This window comes from Macrotis lagotis, chromosome 1, assembly GCF_037893015.1.
Source record: "Macrotis lagotis isolate mMagLag1 chromosome 1, bilby.v1.9.chrom.fasta, whole genome shotgun sequence".
Taxonomy (NCBI): domain Eukaryota; kingdom Metazoa; phylum Chordata; class Mammalia; order Peramelemorphia; family Peramelidae; genus Macrotis; species Macrotis lagotis.
Genome location: NC_133658.1, coordinates 330,066,276 through 330,085,317, shown reverse-complemented (window position 1 = coordinate 330,085,317; position 19,042 = coordinate 330,066,276). Strand labels below are relative to the sequence as shown.

Sequence of the window (19,042 nt, the reverse complement as noted above, 5' to 3'; positions counted from 1 at the left end):
CAAGGAGGGAATTAATGGGAGATATAGTACTGGGGCTTTAGCATTTGAGTATAGTAACTCTCTCTGGGTTGAATGAGGATGGTTTGGTCTGGAGTTTTATCCTGGGACAAAGGAGAAGAGAGATTTGTATGTATTTCGGTGTTAGTATATCTGTCTTTCTGTGGGTCTGTGTCTCCATGTATGATTGTCTCTTCTTCTGTTTCAGTATGTGTCTGTCACTCTAGTAATGTTGTCTCTCTGAGACTTAGAATGTGTCCATCTATCCCTATGTGTTCATATCTATATCTATTGGTACATGTGCCCCCAGAGGCCAGCCTTGGTGATCTAAGCTGAGAAGTAAGAGGTTTCTGAGTAGTGGAGGGCTCCTGGAGAAGGTATCCAGCAGACTCTGCTACTTGCACTTGTGGATGTAGTATCTGGTAGTATAGCCGAAGATGAAGATGACCCAGAAAAGAATAATTCCACTTATCACCTTCACAGTGATGCCCATCTTCCCAGTGCATAGTTTGGTACAGATGCACTCACAGCCCAAACTCTCTGTGGCTGACACATTCATGCTGACCTCATCCTGGCTGTTATTCCATTTGCTGTACTGGACCACGCTCTCCTGGGACTCCATTCTTCCAATACAGGAGTGGGAAAGCTGGGCTCTGGTGGGCCGGGGGGCAGGTCAGGGCTGGGCATCTGCGGCTCTGGGGGCTCCGGTGTGCGTGGATCTGGGATGCAGGGGCACTGGCCACTGCCCCCTCACCTGCAGCTGTCACCTGGGGCTCCCCAGCTGGCACCCAGACCCCCGGCTCCTGGAGTTGGGGTGGGGCCTTTGGCAGAAGAGGCTGGGGGTATCTTGCAAGGCCAGGAGTTGAGCTGCTTGGGCCGGGAGGCTGGGATTAAGGAGGGGGAGGAGGAGGAGGAGGAGGAGGAGGAGGAGGAGGAGGAGGAGGAGGAGGAGGAGGAGGAGGAGGAGGAGGAGGAGGAGGAAGGGGAGGAGGAAGGGGGAGGAGAAGGAAGCTGTGTATTGTATTTTTGATGCCTTTCAACAACTCTATTTTTCTAGCATTTTAACATCATTGTTGGGGAGAAGATAGTGAAAAGATTATATCTCCCATTTCACAGATGAGGAAATTAAGTGCCAGAGAAATTATATTATTTGCCTAGATAAAAATAGTTATTAAGTTCCAGAGCTAAGAGCAGAACTTTGAATGGAATAATAATAATAATGTACATTAACAGAACACTTTAAAATCAATAAAATTTTTCCTCATAATTATCCTCTAATTTAAGTAGAGGATGTAATGTAAACCACATGGAGGGAAAATTACTTGTTTGTAATCATACAGTTAGTAAAATAATAAACCAAGATTTGAACTCTAGTCTTCAGATTGCTAGTTCAGTGCACAGTACTTTCCACAATATTTTTCTTTTTCTCAAAAATGGAATCATAAGATTTAGAGCATAAAGGGACTTTAGAGATCATTTAATTCAATGTCATAATTTTACAAATGAGGAAACTGAGACCTAGAGAACTGATTTAATTTACAGAAAAGTTTTTTTTTAAATAAAAAAATCATTTTTCTAAGTCACAAGCAAGAACTAACAGAGTCAGTTCAATTGGGGAATGGCTTAGCAAACTGTGGTATATGTATGTCATGGGACACTATTGTTCTATTAGAAAACAGGAGGGATGGGAATTCAGGGAAGCCTGGAGGGATTTGCATGAATTGATGTTGAGTGAGATGAGCAGAACCAGAAAAACACTGTACACCCTAGCAGCAACATGGGGGTGATGTTCAACCTTGATAGACTTGCTAATTCCATTGGTGCAACAATCAGGGACAATTTTGGGCTGTCTGCAATGGAGAATACCATCTGTATCCTGATAAAGAGCCATAGAGTTTGAACAAAGTTCAAGGACTATTCCCTTTAGTTTAGGGAAAAAACAGATATTATATTGTCAGATCTTGTTATCTCTTATCATTTTTGTTTCTTCCTTAAAGATATGGTTTCTCTCTCATCACACTCAATTTGGATCAATGCACAGCATGGAAACAGGGTTGAGACTGACAGATTGCTTTCCTTGGGGGGGAGGGAAGTAAGATGGGGGGAAAAATTGCAAAACTCAAATAAAATCTTCAATAACAAAAAAAGAACTAACAGACTCAGATTGTAAACCAACATTTTCAGATTCCACTCTGAACACTATACTTTCTGCTTCTGCCTCAGAGGCATAATCCTTCTACCTTCAAGACAAGGATTCAGGATCATATAATATCATAGTGTCAGTATATTCCTTGACATTTGTATTTGGTCCCAAATTTCATCATTCTTGACTATATAAAAGAACAAAGAGATCAATTTCAAAAAACTTTAAAAAGTCACCTCTGCTGGATTTTGACTTGTGTATTAAGCAAAAAAATTTGTGTCTCAATATTCTCTTGGATTCTCATATGCTATCTTACCTGCTTCTTCCTCCTTCAGGTAAACATCAATGTCCTATCCCTGATGGAAGCCCGTAATTATACTCCAGTGACTGAATTTGTTTTATTGGGTTTGACTAGTCGGCTGGATATTCAGCCACTCATCTTTGCGGTAATCATCACCATGTACCTAATTACTATAGTGGGGAATTCCCTGATCATTACTGTAACCTGGATAGACCCCAAGCTCAAGACTCCTATGTATTTCCTGTTAAGTCAGCTCTCCACCATTGACATCTGCTTCACCACCATCACTGTTCCCCAGTTGTTAATTCACACCTTTTCCAGGAGTAAGACTATCTCTTTTACTAAGTGTATGACTCAGGTCTTTTTCTTTGTAGCTGTAGGTAATATGGAAGGCTACCTTTTGGCAGCTATGGCCTATGACCGTTATGTGGCTATTTGTAATCCTTTGCGTTATGGAGCCATCATGACCCAGAAATTGTGTATTTGTTTAGTATTGATGTTTTGGCTTCTCATGTTCTTGAATTCCCTTTTACATACTATCCTTGTCTCAAGACTTCATTTTTGCAGTAACCGCATCTTGCACTTCTTTTGTGATCTCCCTCCCCTGATGCAACTCTCCTGCTCACGGCCTTTCATCAATGAGCTAGTGATTCTAACAGAAGGAGTCACAGCAACCCTCTCCCCATTTGTCTTTATTCTGGCCTCTTATGTGTGCATTGTTGTCACTGTGCTTGGTCTACGCTCAACTGCAGGCCTTCGTAAGGCTGTATCTACATGTGGCTCTCACATCGTCGTTGTGACATTATTCTATGGGACTGTTATACGACTCTACTTCCAACCAGTCAGTAGCTATACCTTGGACCGGGATCGGCAGGTGGCAGTCTTCTATACAGTGGTTACCCCTATGCTGAACCCTATCATCTACAGCCTGAGAAACCAAGAGGTGAAAGGTGCTCTCCAGAGAACTCTGAGCAAGATCTTTCAGTAAATATGGAGCTAACAATGCTGTGGTCATTTTATGCATTATACAAAACAAATATATACATTCTGGGCAACTATATGTAAGGAAAAGAGATTTTTTTAAGTTAAAGGATCTTAAATACATAAAGGATGCTATTTCCTATGCTTTTAATACTCCTGCTAAGCATGTTAGTCCATCTCTAGGTTCCAAACAATGTTCAAAAACAAGTTCAAGGGGTGCTAGGTGGTGCAGTGGATAGAGCACCAGCCATGGAGTCAGGAGTACCTGGGTTCAAATCTGACCTCAGACACTTAATAATTACCTAGCTGTGTGGCCTTGGGCAAGCCACTTAACCCCACTGCCTTGAAAAATCTAAAAAAAAACAAGTTCAAAACTTTCATCACATTTTGGTGAACAGAGGGCCTTGAGCCCCTCTGACATTGGCTAGGCTGGTCTTAAGTCAACCTATACATAATTCTGGACTAAAAACCTTTAACTTTTGGTGATACTTCTAAGAGCTTCTGATCCTATCTGCTTTTGAAAACATAGGATCATAATGAGATAGCAGAGAAGGTTTTGGTAGAGGAATAATAATATTTCATATTTATTTTTCCCTTTAATTGCTCACAGTTAATGAAAACCTTATGTGAATGATCTCATGTATTTTTTTCAATAATTCTATTATTTAAGTACTTTTAGTACTTTTAATCCTGTATTGCAGATGTGCAACCTAGAGATGGACTAACATGCTTAGCAGGAGTATTAAAAGCATAAGAGGTGTCACAAGCCAAGCTAGCATCAGAACTGGATTGTACTCCAACTTTTTCTAAGTGAAGAGGAATTTCACAGAAATCAAAGTATCTAATAGTGAGATGATTTGTCTACTGATGGAGTGATTAGATATCTTTAAAAAGAGGGTCAATGGCTATTTGTGATATTGCTTCATATTGGGGTTGGATTAGATATCCATTTCAACAATGGGCTCCATGCCCAGTTCATTGTTCATGGTATCTCAAAGCTTCCTCTAATGTGAAGATATACAGTGGTGCCTATAGCTATTTATAATTTTTATTTTAATTTCCTAATTATAGTGATTAATAAATGTATGAAATTGCTGATAATTCTAGAATCTTAATCATTTGAATTATTAATACTTAGATTTGGCCAACTAGATGAATGATAAGAAAAAAATTTTTATGATGACTTTAGGGGATGACTTATAGTCCAGCCCTCTGATTTTCTTTTCTTAGGTAGTCACATGAGGAAAAGATAAGGGAAGGAAATTGTCTAAATAACAAGTTGATGTAAGACATGTAGTTGAGGTTGAATGTCAGTACAAAGGGTCATTTATATATTGAAAGTAGTGTGAAATATAAGGATGTTATGAAGACTGAAGACCAAGCCCACATAAGCATGGGTACAGTGAAACAGGAAATTTAATCTGGAGAAAATCATACAAACTGTAATATGGAAAAAGAATCAAACTTGATCTGTTTGTCCCAATGCAGCAGCAATAGTCTTAATGAATTAATATTTTGGGGAAAATATAAAAATAACAAAAGATCATAGATTTATAATCTGAAAGGCATTTTAAGTTCCTTCTAACTTCCACATTTCACAGATAGAAAACCTGATTCAGAAATGTTAAGATATTTGTTCATATCATAGAGATAGTAAACATCAGAGGTAGAGCTTGAACCCCTTTCTACTAAATGCAAAGACTTTCTCTCACATCCTTTCATTTTCCTAATATTGACCTAGTAGTACTATTTGTCAATTCTTGGAATGGGTTGTCTTTAGACTTTTGCAAATTACTTATCATAGAAAGTCTTCCAGGAATGACTGGATGAGTATTCAAGTTTATTGCAGAGCGGATTCTTGCTTAATGAAGGATTTGAATTGATAACCTCCGGGATTCCATCTAATTATGGAATTTAATAACTATATTTAATTTGGATAGAAGGATAAGGGTAGAGGTGCATGAATACTGGATTAGGTGTCTAAATGAAACTTGAAAAAAGCAAAAAAATTAAACTATGAAGAAAAACTATAGAGGATAAACAATGGTTTATTTTTGTTGAGGGAAGTTGGGTGATTGCCTGTGTTTCATGCTCCTAAGACTGCCAGTAAGATTTGTCTCCAGAAAGAATAGAAGATTTCTGGAAAAATGACAATATAAAAAGTTTTTAATGAAGTTTATCAATCTTAAAAATCAATCTTTGCAATGATGAAGACAATCTCCAGGAAAAAACAAAGACTCAACAAAACCAAGAAGAGACACCAATGAATTTCATTCCATTAATAATTTTGGGATCACATGACCATTCAGATGAAGGACTAGACTATTTCCTCTGATTCTCATGAATTCACAAACCTATCCCAAATAGAATTTTTAAGTGAATATTTTATTTTTTGTAATTATATTTAAAATAGTTTTCAATATTAATTTTTTAAAAAAAAATTTGAGTTGCAAATTCTCTCCCTCTTTTCTCTCCCCCCCTCATTGAGAGGGCAAACAATTCAGAATGTTTGAATCAGTTCACAACTCCACCAACGGTGCATTAGCATCTCAATTATAGTAAATTGAAAAGTTTTTATACAAATAAAACCAATATGACAAAAATTAAAAAGAAACCTAAAATTGGGAGAAATTTTTGTAGTAAATATCTCTGATAAAGGCCTCTTTTCTTCCAATATATAAAAAACCGAGTCAAATTAAAAAGAAAGCAAGTCACTCCCATGTTGATAAATTGTCAAAGCATAAGGACAAGCAGTTTTCAGAAGAAGAAATCAAATCTATCTATACTCATATAAAAATATTCAAAGTCAATATTGATGAGAGAAATGACAATTAAAGCCATTCTAAGGTACAAATTTATACCGATCAGATTGGTTAATAGTACAGAAAAGAAAAATGATAAATTTTGCTAGGGATGTGAGAAAACTGAAATACTACTTGATGGAATTGTGAACTGATCTGACCATTCTGGAAAGTAATTTAAAACTTTTCCCATAAGAAAATTTAATATAATCAATATTATCCATCTTACAAACCATAACAGTCTTCATCTCTTGTTTGTTCTTAAATTCTCCCCTTATCTATTGAAATGATACATAAATTATTCTCTGCTCCCCTAATTTGCTTATGATATCACCTCTAATGTCCAAATTATGTAACTTTGACCTTATTTTGGTATATTTTGAATATGTTAGCCCTATATCTAATTTCTTCCAAAGTGTTCTCAAATTTTCCCAGCGGATTTTGTCATGCAGTTTGTTTATGTCACAAAAGTTTGATCTTTTGGTTGATCAAACAGTGAATTACTATGGTCATTTGCTACAAAATATTGTGTAACTATTCTATTCCAATGATACTCTGATCTCTATTTCTTAGCCAGTATTACTTTGTTTTCATGATTCCTGCTTTACAATACAGTTTGAGATCTAGTTTCTGGATTCTAGTTACTATAGTTCCTGGATTTTTCTCAGGAGTTAGATTCCCAAGTATTTTCTATTACTATAGTTATTTAAAGCAGAATTTCTCTGTCTTTTACTTCTGGACTTTGTTGTTTTTTTAATAGAAATACTGATGATTTAATAATTTATTTATATCTTACAATGCTGCTAAAGTTGTTAATTATTTTCAATAGCTTTTAATTTGTTCTCTTGGATTCTTTAAATATATAATCATATCATCTGCAAAGAATGATAGTATTGTTTCCATTGCCAAATAAAACATAGAAAAATTTATAGGGATTAAAATGGATAATCATATAAAATTAAAAATTTTTACACAAACAAAACCAATGCTGCTAAAATGAGAAGAAAAGCAAGTCTGTTTCTCAGTTAAAGTCCTAATTCTCAAAAATCTAGGCAACAGGATCATATTTTTAAAGGATAAGAATGATTTCTCAAATAACAAATAATTAAAAGAAAAGGCATTTTTCAGAGGAAGAAATAAGAGCTACCCATAGCCACAATACTCTTAATCACTAACAGAGAAAATTAAATTAAAGCAACTCTAAGATGCCACTATATATTGATTAAACTTGTTGATATGACAAAAAAAGGAAAATGAGAAATTATAGCTGGGAACATAAATATACTAATTCATTTTGAGTGGAACTATGAACTAGTCTAACTCTCCTGGAAAACATTTTGGAACTATAAGAAAAGCAAAGAATTCTATATATCTCATCTTATACAATAAAGAGATCAAAGAAAGAAAAAAGTTCATATATAAAATAATATTTATAACAAGTCTTTCTATGATAACAAAGAATTGGAAACTGTGAGGATGACCATCAATTGGGGAATGACAGAACAGGTTACAGTATATAAATGCAATGGATTACTATTGTGTTGTAAGAAATAATGAAGGGGAGAGTTTCATAAAAACCTGGGAAGATTTGTATGAACTGTTGGAAAGTGAAGTGAAAGAACCAAGAGGACAATTTATACAGTATCAGCAATAAAATAAAACACTGGATTTTAAATTAGGATGTCACAAAAGATGATTTATTGATTGACGATGGGAAGAAAATATAAAACTTTGTATTTACATTTCTAATCTCAAATAAGAAATTAATAATTGTTATTATATAATATATGAATTAACCCCATTATTCTTATTTAATTCATATGAATTGTTATGTTATTGCATGAGTTATTTTGAGAGAAGTGTGGGAATTAATATAAAATAGAGTAATTAAAAGTGGTGACCTCACTTGCTCATTCATTTTTAGCACACTGTCAAAGGACACTGGAAATAATTTTATGTGAAGAATTAGGCATTAGGGGTATTCAGTTCAGTTTAGATAAGAGAAGAATAAATTGGGGGGGGCAAAGTAGCTCTCTTCAAACTCTTATGAGGAAGAGGGAATGGAATTCTATTTTTGGCCCCCAGAAGGTAGAAGCAGGATGAATGGGTATGTAAGAAGGCTCTGAATTAATATAATACAATACTTTCTATCAACCACAGTTATTCTGAAGTAGTGTGCTGTCTAGTTGGAAAACTAAAACCCCAGTTCCTTGAGAGTGTGAAGCAGAGCCTTGATGTTGTTGAGAGCATTCCCATTCAGGCAGGATGGTACTCACAAAACTTTCTGCTATTCAAGGCATCATGGTTCCTACTCCCACATTTTTTTCTTGATGGTTGTGTGATTTATTTATTTATTTTTATTTGTATTTTTAAAAAAAATTCACATTACTACAATAGTCATGTTGTAAAAGTAAATATAACACCATACACACTAAGAAAGAGAAAGCTCAAGAAAAATAAAGTGAGAGGAAAAAAGGGTACTTCAGTCTGTATTCAGAAACCATCAATTGTCTTTGAGATGTATAGCATTCTTTACTGTAGGTCCATCAGAGAAATTTATTCAATATTTTTTCCACAGCTGCTATTGCTAGCTGTATTTCCCTCCAGCTTGTTCCTCACCACTCCCATTTATTCTATTCTCTCTCTTCTTTCACCCTTTCCCTCATCAAAAGTGTATTGTATCTGATTATCCTAAGTCCATGACCTTCCCTCTCTTCTATTTTATATTACCCCACCCCCCCATTTTCCCATTCATTTCCTCTCCTATTTTCCTCTAGGGTAAGAAAGATTTCTATACTCAATCGAGTGTGTATGTTATTTCCTCTCTGAGTTACTTCTGATGAGAGTGAAGTCTTACACACTCCCCCTCACCTCCCTCCTCTTCCACTCCATTCCAAAATTTTTTCTTGCTTTTTTAATATGAAATAACTTAGCCCATTCTACCTCTCCTTTCCCTTTTCCTAGTACATTCCTTTCTTGCCCATAAACTCCATCTTTATACCATATTATTCTTCATATTCAGCTCCCTCCTGTACCTTATCTATATATGCTCCTTCTAATTGCCCTAGTAAACGAGAAGGTTTATGTGTGTTAACATTATCATCTTCCTATGCAAGGATACAACCAGTTAAATTAAATTAAATCCTTCATAATGTGCCCTTACCATCCACTATCTCTTTTTGTTTAGTTCTACTATATTCAACAGGAAAATGTGAAAGTCCCCTGGTTCACTGATTATCCATCTTTTCCCCTGAAATAAGTTGTTTAGTTTTGCTGGGCAGTTGATTCTCAGTTGTAATCCAAAGCTCTTTTGCCTCCTAGAATATCATATTCCAAGCCCTATATGCCCTTAATGTAGAAGATGCTAAATCTTGTGCTATACTAACTGTAGCTCCATGATATTTGAATTGTTTCTTTCTGGATGCTTGTAATATTTTCACCTTGACTTGGGAGTTCTGGGATTTGGCTATAATAATCCTGGGAGTCTTCATTTTGGGATCTCTTTCAGGAGGTGATTGGTATATTCCCTCAATTTCTATTTTACTCCCTGCTTCTAGGATATCAGGGCAATTTTTCTGGAGAATTTCTTCAAAAATGAAGTCTAGGTTCTTTTCCTGATCATGACTTTCAATAATTTTGAAATTATTTCTCCTGGATATGTTTTCCAGGTTAGTTATTTTTCCAAAGAGGCATTTCACATTTTCTTCTAGCATTCTTTTGGACTTTTAAAATTTGTTTCTTAATTTCTCAGAAAGTCATCTTCCCTTGGTTTCATTCTACATTTGAAGGATTTATTTTCTTTTTTTTAATTAAAGATTTTATTTATTTTGAGTTTTACATTTTTTCCTCTAATCTTACTTCCCTCCCTCTGCCCCCCACAGAAAGCAATTTGTCAGTCTTAACATTGTTTCCATGTTGTACATTGATCCAAATTGAGTGTGATGAGAGAGAAATCATAAAGTATTTACTTTCTTCAGATAATTTTGTTACTCCTTTTCCACCTGGAAATTTTGTTTTTTAAGGTAGTCTTCTCCTCATTGACATTTTGGACTGCTTTATCTATTTGACCTGGAATTTTTAATTGATATTTTATTTTTACAAATACATGTTAAGAAAGTTTTTCAACATTCATGCCCATACATATGTATATTTTTAAGTCAAAAATTTCCTTTCATCCTCCCTTGTCACCTCCCTCCCCTCAGCAGCGAAGAGTCAGGTGACTAGTGTACAAACACATTTGTGTTAAACATGCTTGCAGATTATTTATTTTTGGTATGAGGAATTATGATGAAGGGAAATAAATATATAGGAGATATTCTTTAAAATGTGAATATAGTGTTCATCAGATTCTAAATGGTTTTTTGTTTTGTTTTTGTTTTGCTTTTCGTCCTCTGGATGGGGATAGTATTGTCCATAGCCAGTCTAATAAGATTATATTAGCTCTCTGAACTGCTGAGAGGAGCTGCATCCCTCAAGGCTGATTAGCTCACAGTGTTGTTAATTTGTACAATATTCTCTTGCTTCTGCTCCCTTCGCTCAGCATCAAATCCTGCAATTCATTTCCTGCTTGTCTAGAGCCCAACCATTTATGGTTTCTAATAGAACAATAGGATTCCATAATATCCAAATACCATAACTTATTCAATCATTCCCTAATTGATGGGAATCCCCTCAATTTCCAATTCTTTGCCTTTACAAAAAGAATTGTCATGAATAAGTGGGACTTTTGGAACAAGTGGGACTTTTCTCATTTTTTATTATTTCTTCTGGATATTTGGAATTTGAATTGCTGGATCAAGGGGTATGTAGAGATTTTTTGCTCTTTGGACATAGTTCCATATTACTTTCCAGAATAATTGGATCAGTTCAATCAGATCAATTCCACCAGCTATGTATTAATATTCCAAACCTCCCACAACCTCTCCAAAATTGATCATTTTCCCTTTTTGTTATTTTAACCTATCTGATAGGTGTGAGGTGATACCTCATAGTTGTTTTGATTTGCATTTCTCTAATCCAATAATGATTTGGAGCATCTTTTCATATGATTTTATATATATATATATATATATATATATATATATATATATATATATATACATATAAAACTTCAATTTCTTCATTTGAAAACTGTCTATTTATATCCTTTGACCATTTATCAGTTGGGGAATGAATTGTAACCTTATAAATATGATGACATTCTCTATAGATTTTAGAAATGAGACCTTTATCAGAACTCCTAGATGTGAAGATTATTTCCTAGCTTTCTGATTTCCTTCTAATTTTGGCAGCATTGATTTTATTAGTGCAAAAACTTTTTAATAAATATATTCAAAATCATTCATTTTTCAGTTTATAATGAGCTCCATTTCTTTTTTGGTCATAAATTTATTCCCTTTCCAGAGATCTGATAGATGGAATATTTCTTGATCTATTAATTTATCGATGATATTGCCCTTTATGTCTAAATATTGTACCCATTTTGACTTTATTTTGATATAGGGTGTGAGATGTGGTTCTATGCCTAGGTTTGCCCTACTATTTTCCAGCATTTTTTCAAATAGTGAGGTCTTATCCCAAGAGCTAATGTCTTTGGCTTTGTCAAACAGTAGATTACTGTAATCATTTACTACTATTTCTTTTGAATTTATCCTAATTCACTGGTATATTACTCTATTTCTTAAGAAGTACCAGGCCATTTTGATGACTACTGTTTTATAATATAGTTTTAGATCTGGTAGAACTAGGCCACCTTCCTTTACTTTTTCCCCATCACTTCCCTTGCTATTCTTGTCTTTTTGTTGCTCCAGATGAATTTTGTTACTATTTATTCTAGCTCAGTAAAATAGTTATTTGGTAGTTTGGTATGACACTTAATAAGTAATTTAATTTGGGTAGAATTATTATTTTTAGTATATTAACTTGACCTAACCATGAGCAATTGACAATTTCCCAATTATTTAGATCTGACTTTATTTGAGTGAGAAGTGCTTTGTAATTTTGTTCTTATAGTTTCTGGATTTGTCTTGGCAGGTAGATTCCTAAGTATTTAATGTGGCCTACAGTTACTTTAAATAGAATTTCTCTTTTTATCTCTTGTTCTTGGGCTTTGTTGTTCATATTTAGAAATGCTGATAATTTATGTGGGTTTATTTTATATCTTGCTACTTTACTGAATTTGTTAATTGTTTCAAGAAGTTTTTCATATGATTTTCTCAGGTTCTCTAAGTATACCATTATATCATATGAAAAGAGTGAAAACTGTTTTCTGATTTCCAATTCTGATTACTTCAAATTCTTTTTCTTCTTGTTTTTCTGAAAGCTAACATTTCTGATACTATATTTAATAGTAATGGTGATAATGGGTATCCTTATTTCACCCCTGATCTTATTGGAAATGCTCTGAGGTTATTCATTACATATCATATTTGTTGATGATTTTAAATAGATGCAACTTATTATTTTAAGGAAAATTTCCATTTATTCCTATACTTTCTAGTGGTTTTTAAAATAGCTATGGATGCTGTATTTTATCAGACTTTTTTAGCATCTATTTAGATAATCATATGATTTCTGTTGGTTTTGCTATTGAAATGTTCAATTATGTTGAATGTTTTACTACTATTGAACCATTTTGGTCTACCTGGTATAAATCCTACCTGATCATGGTGTATTATTGTAATAACAACTTGCTATAATCTCATTGCTAAAAATTTAATTTAAGATTTTTGCATCAATGTTCATTAGGGATATTGATCTATAATTTTCTTTATCTGATTTGATTCTTTCTGATTTAGGTATGAGCACAATATTGGTGTCATAAAAGGAATTTGGCAGAACTCCTCTTATTTTTAAAAAGTTATATAGAATAAAAATTGTTTCTTAAATGTTTGGTGGAATTCACTTGTAAATCCATCTGGACCTGGAGACTTTTTCTTAGGGAATTCATAGATAATTTCTTCAATTTATTTTTCTGAAATGGGGTTATTCAAATATTTTATTTCCTCTTCTGTTAATCTGGGCAGTTTGTATTTTTGTAAATGTTCATCTGTTTCATTCAGGTTATGAAATTTATTGGCACACAATTCAGCAAAGTAGTTCCAAATTATCTCTTTAATTTCCTCCTCACCTTTTTTCATTTTTGATACTGGTAATTTGGTTATATTTTTTCTTTTTTTAATCATATTAACCAAAGGTTTATCTATTTTATTGGCTTTTTCAGACTATTAACTCCTAGTTTTATTTATTAAATCAATGATTTTCTTGCTTTCAGTTTCATTAATTTCTCTCTTGATTTTCAGATTTTCTAATTTGGTATTTATTTGGGGATCTTTGATTTAGTCTTTTTTCTGACTTTTTTAGTTCCATACCCAATTCATTGGTCTTCTCTTTCCCTATTTTATTCATATAAGCATTTAGAGATATAAAGGTTCCCCCCACAACTGCTTTGGTTGCACCCCATAAATTTTGGTATGATGTCTCATTATTACTATTTTCTTGGATTTTTAAAATTATTTTTGTGATCTGCTGTTTGATTCCCTCATTATTTAAAATTGGTATTTAGCTTCCAATTAATTTTTGATTTATTTTTCTGTAACCCTTCATTATAAATAATTTTTATTGCATTATGGTCATAGTTTTAAATGTATTTCTTGTAACTATCGTATTGAAGGACTCTGATTTTTCATCCATTTTGCTGTTTCCATTTTATGGGACAGTTCATACCTTTCACATTTACAGTTAAGATTATTAATTCTGTATTACCCTCCGTGCTGTCTTTCCCCATTTATATTTTTCTCTTTCCTTTCCTTTTATTCCTCCTCACCAAAGTTTTACTCCCTTTCCCCTTTAATTTTTCCTTTAAAATTTAATTTTCAGGTTTTTTTTTCACTTATACCTTCACCTTCCCTTTCATCAGTCCCTTCTTCCCTTATCTTTCCCTTCACCACCCCACTATCCCTATAGAGGATAGATTTTTAAACCCAAGTGGGAATGTCTTTGATTCCCTCTCTGAGCCAAATCTATTGAATAGAATTTACTCAGTGTGAACACACTCCCTTCTTTACCTCTAAAATTATAAATCTTTGTGTCTCTTCACCAGGTATTTTTATCAGTCAAATACTATTAATCAGTATCATCAATCACAGCTTGACTACTTGATTTCTTGATAAGCTCAGAGTGCTATCAAAGTACCATCACAGATTGATTGATTATTTGAGACTGACTCAGGACTACCCAGTTTATCAGAAAAAGTGCTAAGATTTGTGTGCACAGCAGGATTAAAGTAAGTGTAAGGAAACTGAGACACCTAAGTTTAAAGTAAACACCCTTGCTTTTCATCAGGACTTTTTGTCTCAAACATAATGTTGTCATCTTGGTCTTTTTCAATGGAGAGACAAGACCCAACCATACTCATATCCTTTAAGTTTAATCTCTTCAATTATATTCAACCCTTTAAATTTCCTAAGAGAAATACAATTCTCAAGAATTACAAGTGTTATATTGTCCTTTTTTAGAGTTGTATACAATTTGATGGTCTTTACTAACATTTGTTTTATTTTGTTTTTTCTTTCCCCTATTCATTTAACTTTTATGCATCTTTTGAATCATGTAGTTGGCAATTGAATTCTCTGTTCAGTTCTGGTCTTCTTTTTAGGTTTTTGCAAGGCAAATGGGGTTAAGTGGCTTGCCCAAGGCCACACGGCTAGGTAATTATTAAGTGTCTGAGGCTGGATTTGAACCCAGGAACTCCTGACTCCAGGGCCAATGCTCTATCCACTGTGCCACCTAGCTGCCCCGAGTTCTGGTCTTTTTGTCAGGAAATTTTGGAAGTCCTTCACATGACTGAACATTCATCTTTCCCCCTAACAGTATATGCTGAATTTTGCAAGGTGGTAAATAATTGGTTGTAATCCCAGGTCCTTTGCCTTCTGAAATACGGTATTCCAGGTCCTCCGGTCCTTCATTGTTGAGGCTGATAGGTCCTGTGAGTGTCTGATTCTGTTTCTTTTGTATTTAAATTGTTTCCTTTTTGGTGCTTGTGGTATTTTCTCTTTTATAGGAGAATTATATGAGAATTTTGGAATTTGGTTATAACAGCCTTTGGAGTTTGTATCCTGGGGCCTCTTTCTGGAGGAGTTCTGTGTACCCTTTCAGTGCCTATTTTGACTTCTTGCTCCTGCATATGAGGACAGTTTTCCCTGATAATTTTCTGCAAGATGTTTTCCAAGTTCTTTTTTTTATCCTGTTTCTCTGGTAGTCTAATGATTCACAAATTATCTCTCTTGGATTTTTTTCCAGGTCATTTATTTTTCCCAAATGATACTTCACATTTTTTTCAGCCTTTTTTGTTTTCTTTGAAGGAATCTTGTAGTGTCATAGATTTATTGGTTTCTATTTGTTCAATTCTAATTTTTAGGGTTTTATTTTCTTCAATTAAATTTTGTGTTTCTTTTTCCAATTGGTCAATATTATTTTTTGAAGAATTACATTCTTTTTCCAGTTGTTTATTTTTCCTTTTTTCCTTTTATTAAAGATTTTATTTGAGTTTTACAAATTTTCCCCCAATCTTAATTATTTTTACTTTTAAAGAACTTGATTTCTTTGGTCTATTTTTCATAGTTTTCCTGCATGATTCTCATTTCTGTTTTTCATTTTTCTTCTTCCTCTCTTCTTTGGTTTTTAAATTCTTTTTAAAGTTCTTCAATGAGCTTTTGGATTTGAGTCCAAGCCATAGTCTCTTTTGAAACTTCCCTGTGAGTAATTTTTCACCGATTTCTTCTTCCAACATGGCATTGTTATCATCTCTATCTACAAAGTAGTTTTCTATAGTGAGTGCTCTTTTAGTTTAGTTTTTTTGGCTCATCTTTATTGTTTGAACTCTGCTCCTGGGGTATGGGTAGTATAGATCCAAGCATTTTATGCTGGTACTGGGATCTGATTCCTGCCTTGTCATTTGCAGAGATTTATTTCCACCTTTATGTCCAGGTTCTGACTATGCAGTGGTTTGTTCCCAATCCAGTCCTGTCTTTTACCCTGGTGTTCCCAGGGTAAAAGATTTAGTTTGGGGTTAGGACTCTCCCTGCTGGCTTGCTTTCTTACTGCTGGAACCTATGATGTTGTCAAGCTGTCAGGACCTGGATTGAACTGTGGCTAAAAGCCTCCCACTGTCTTTCCTGCTTTCCTACCTCACTGGGCTTTACTTCCCCTTTCCCCCCAAAAAGATAGACCTTCACTGAAGACCTCCACAATGTCTACTATTGAAAACTTCTTTGCATTTTCTCTTTTTATTGGAGGGATTTGTAGCTTTAATGTCAGTGCAGAGACTTCAATTATTTTTTATTTTTTAGGGTTTTTTGCAAGGCAAACGGGGTTAAGTGGCTTGCCCAAGGCCACACAGCTAGGTTATTATTAAGTGTCTGAGACCGGATTTGAACCCAGGTACTCCTGACTCCCGGGCTGGTGCTTTATCCACTATGCCACCTAGCTGCCCCTGACTTCATTTATTTTTGATAGGGGGAAAACTCCAGGAACTTGTTATCTTTATGCTGCCATTTTGACTCCATTCCAGAATTCCGAAACTGGTTTTTAAGATGTTATTTTCATCAGTATTTTTTGTATCTGCTTCATCAAAATGCTAACTTGGTTTTTGCGATTTTCTCCTATCACTCTCATTTCTCTTTCCAATTTTTTCTCTATCTCCATTACTTGATTTTCCAAATCTTTCTTGGGCTCTTCCATAGCCTGAGACCAATTCATCTTTTTCTTGGAGGCTTTGGATACTGAAGCTTTGACTTTGCTGTCTACTGAGTGTGGATTTTGATCCTCCATAGGACCAAAGTAATTGTCTGCGGTTGGATTTTTTCACCAGTTGTTTGCTCATTTCCCCAGTCTAAGACTTAAGTCTTTGGTAAGGTGAAGCTCTGCTTTCAAGGTGGGGGACACACTATCCCAAACTTTTGAGGGATTTTCAGCTGTCTTTAAGGACATCCCCCCTCCCCATCCCCCCCCCCAGAACTTCAATTCCTTCAGTGTCTTATGAGAGACTTTGACTGCTCTTCTGACCTGTATTTTGATCTGTGGATGACCCACAGACACTACCCTCTGCCTTGGAACTATGAGGAGAGTCCCTTCTCCACTATAGCAGTAAAGTTCCTTTTTCTGAGACTAGGACCTAGATCACAGCATGGATCTGAGCACGGGTAAAACACAGAATCAGGGACAGATAGCAAAGAGACCTCTGTAATCTCTCCTGACCCCCCTTATCATCTGTGGACTGAGAACTCCAAAAACAGCTGCCTGGTGACTCCCTGCTGGATGGTTCCTAAAATCTATTCCTGGTCTCTGGGTCAAGTTAGCACTGAGGCCTGTGCTGGACTGGACTCTGTGCTTACTCTGGTGCAGCAGAGTTTCCTGCTATCCTTCCACATTTTCCTTGGAAATCACTGAGCTGAGAGGCCTGGAAACTGCCACTGCAGCCAGGAACCCAGACACTCCTAGGACCCCAGTGCCCTGTGGGCTGTTCCTGGACAACTGGAGCTGGTTTACACAGGTGTGACACTGTGGGCCTTTGTAACCCTAATGTAACAGACCTTTTCTATGGATCTTACAAGTTGTCTTGGTCTTGGAAACTGTTTCATTAGTCTTTCTGTCAGTCCCACCTCTCTGGAATTTGATTAGTCATTATTTAAAGGTATTTGCAGCAGTCTGGGGAAGAACTTGTGGGAATTCCTACCCCCACTTCACCATCTTGGTTCCAGGCCATATGATTTATTGAAGTGTACTGATAAAACATGAAATATTCAGAAGCAAAAAATTATACAAAATGGTCACAAAAATATAGGTGGAAGGCAAAACTGAAAAACAATTTAAAATGAATGTAATAAATTTACAGAGAGCAAACATGACCCTTTCTGCCAAGAAAAAGATATAAGAAAGACCTTTACCCCACAGTTTTGCTGAGATTAGAGGAAGGGGGTTCACATGTGTCCTAAATTTCATAAATTATCAAACTTTTCTATATAATGATAGTTTTTGCTGATTTTTCTTTTCTTCTTTTTTAATGCAAAATTTGACATAATGTAGGATGGCTATTTGAGAGAAGAGTGATGTAGGGGCAATCTTGCATAAACAAGAGACATCAAAAAAGATATTTAAAATAAATTTCCTTGTCTAGTTTCTTATATTTCTATTCATGTTCAATGATAGAGCTTTCTCCAACTTCCTTATAATTGGAAATCACCTAGATCAAATTCTCCTCAAATGGGAATACTTTCTATAACACCAATACAATGCTTCATACTCACCAGGAATGCACCAGACTTAATCCTGATGGAGATATCTGAGCAAAAGACATAGTGAGATGTTTTTCCTTCCAATTCAGATTGGCATAAGGAGACTGAGAGATCTAGGATCACTGAGGATGGGCCTGGCCAGAAGTGGCTGTGAGCAGCATTCTAGTACAGAGAAAGGCTGTTCATCAAGGTGGTCCCAGAACTGTGCTAGGGACCATGAAGGACACAGGTGCCACCTGTCAACTTTGTCACTCATTACCCAGTTGTGGCTTATAATTGCAGGGCTGACTGAGAAAGGTCAAAGAGCAGTTGCAGACCCTGAGCTTTATAGGGAGAGGAACCAAAAGCAGCAGCTCAGATTCCAGTAAAAAAGCAGTCTTAATTCTGTCACATTTCCTTCTTGATGGCCTTGCAACTTACTGAAATAACCAGGGAGTCTAGAAATTTATGCAAACTGCGGAAGGTTTTTCAAACAGCTAGTGTAAGATTTATGAGAGTAATTACGTCCCTTCCTTCAGATAAGAAA

The 19,042-nt window shown here is 35.2% G+C and overlaps 1 protein-coding gene across 1 annotated transcript; it reads left to right on the top strand.

Annotated features, from left to right (window-relative positions):
* The first annotated feature begins 2,499 nt into the window (after positions 1-2,499).
* LOC141497560 (olfactory receptor 1L1-like) lies at positions 2,500-3,429 on the top strand. Its single transcript, XM_074200278.1, has one exon. The coding sequence runs from the start codon at positions 2,500-2,502 to the stop codon at positions 3,427-3,429; it is 930 nt and encodes a 309-aa protein (XP_074056379.1).
* Positions 3,430-19,042: the final 15,613 nt, after the last annotated feature.

Coding starts and splice junctions, on each gene's coding strand:
- LOC141497560 (XM_074200278.1), top strand. CDS start 2,500: ATGGAAGCCCGTAATTATACTCCAGTGACTGAATTTGTTTTATTGGGT.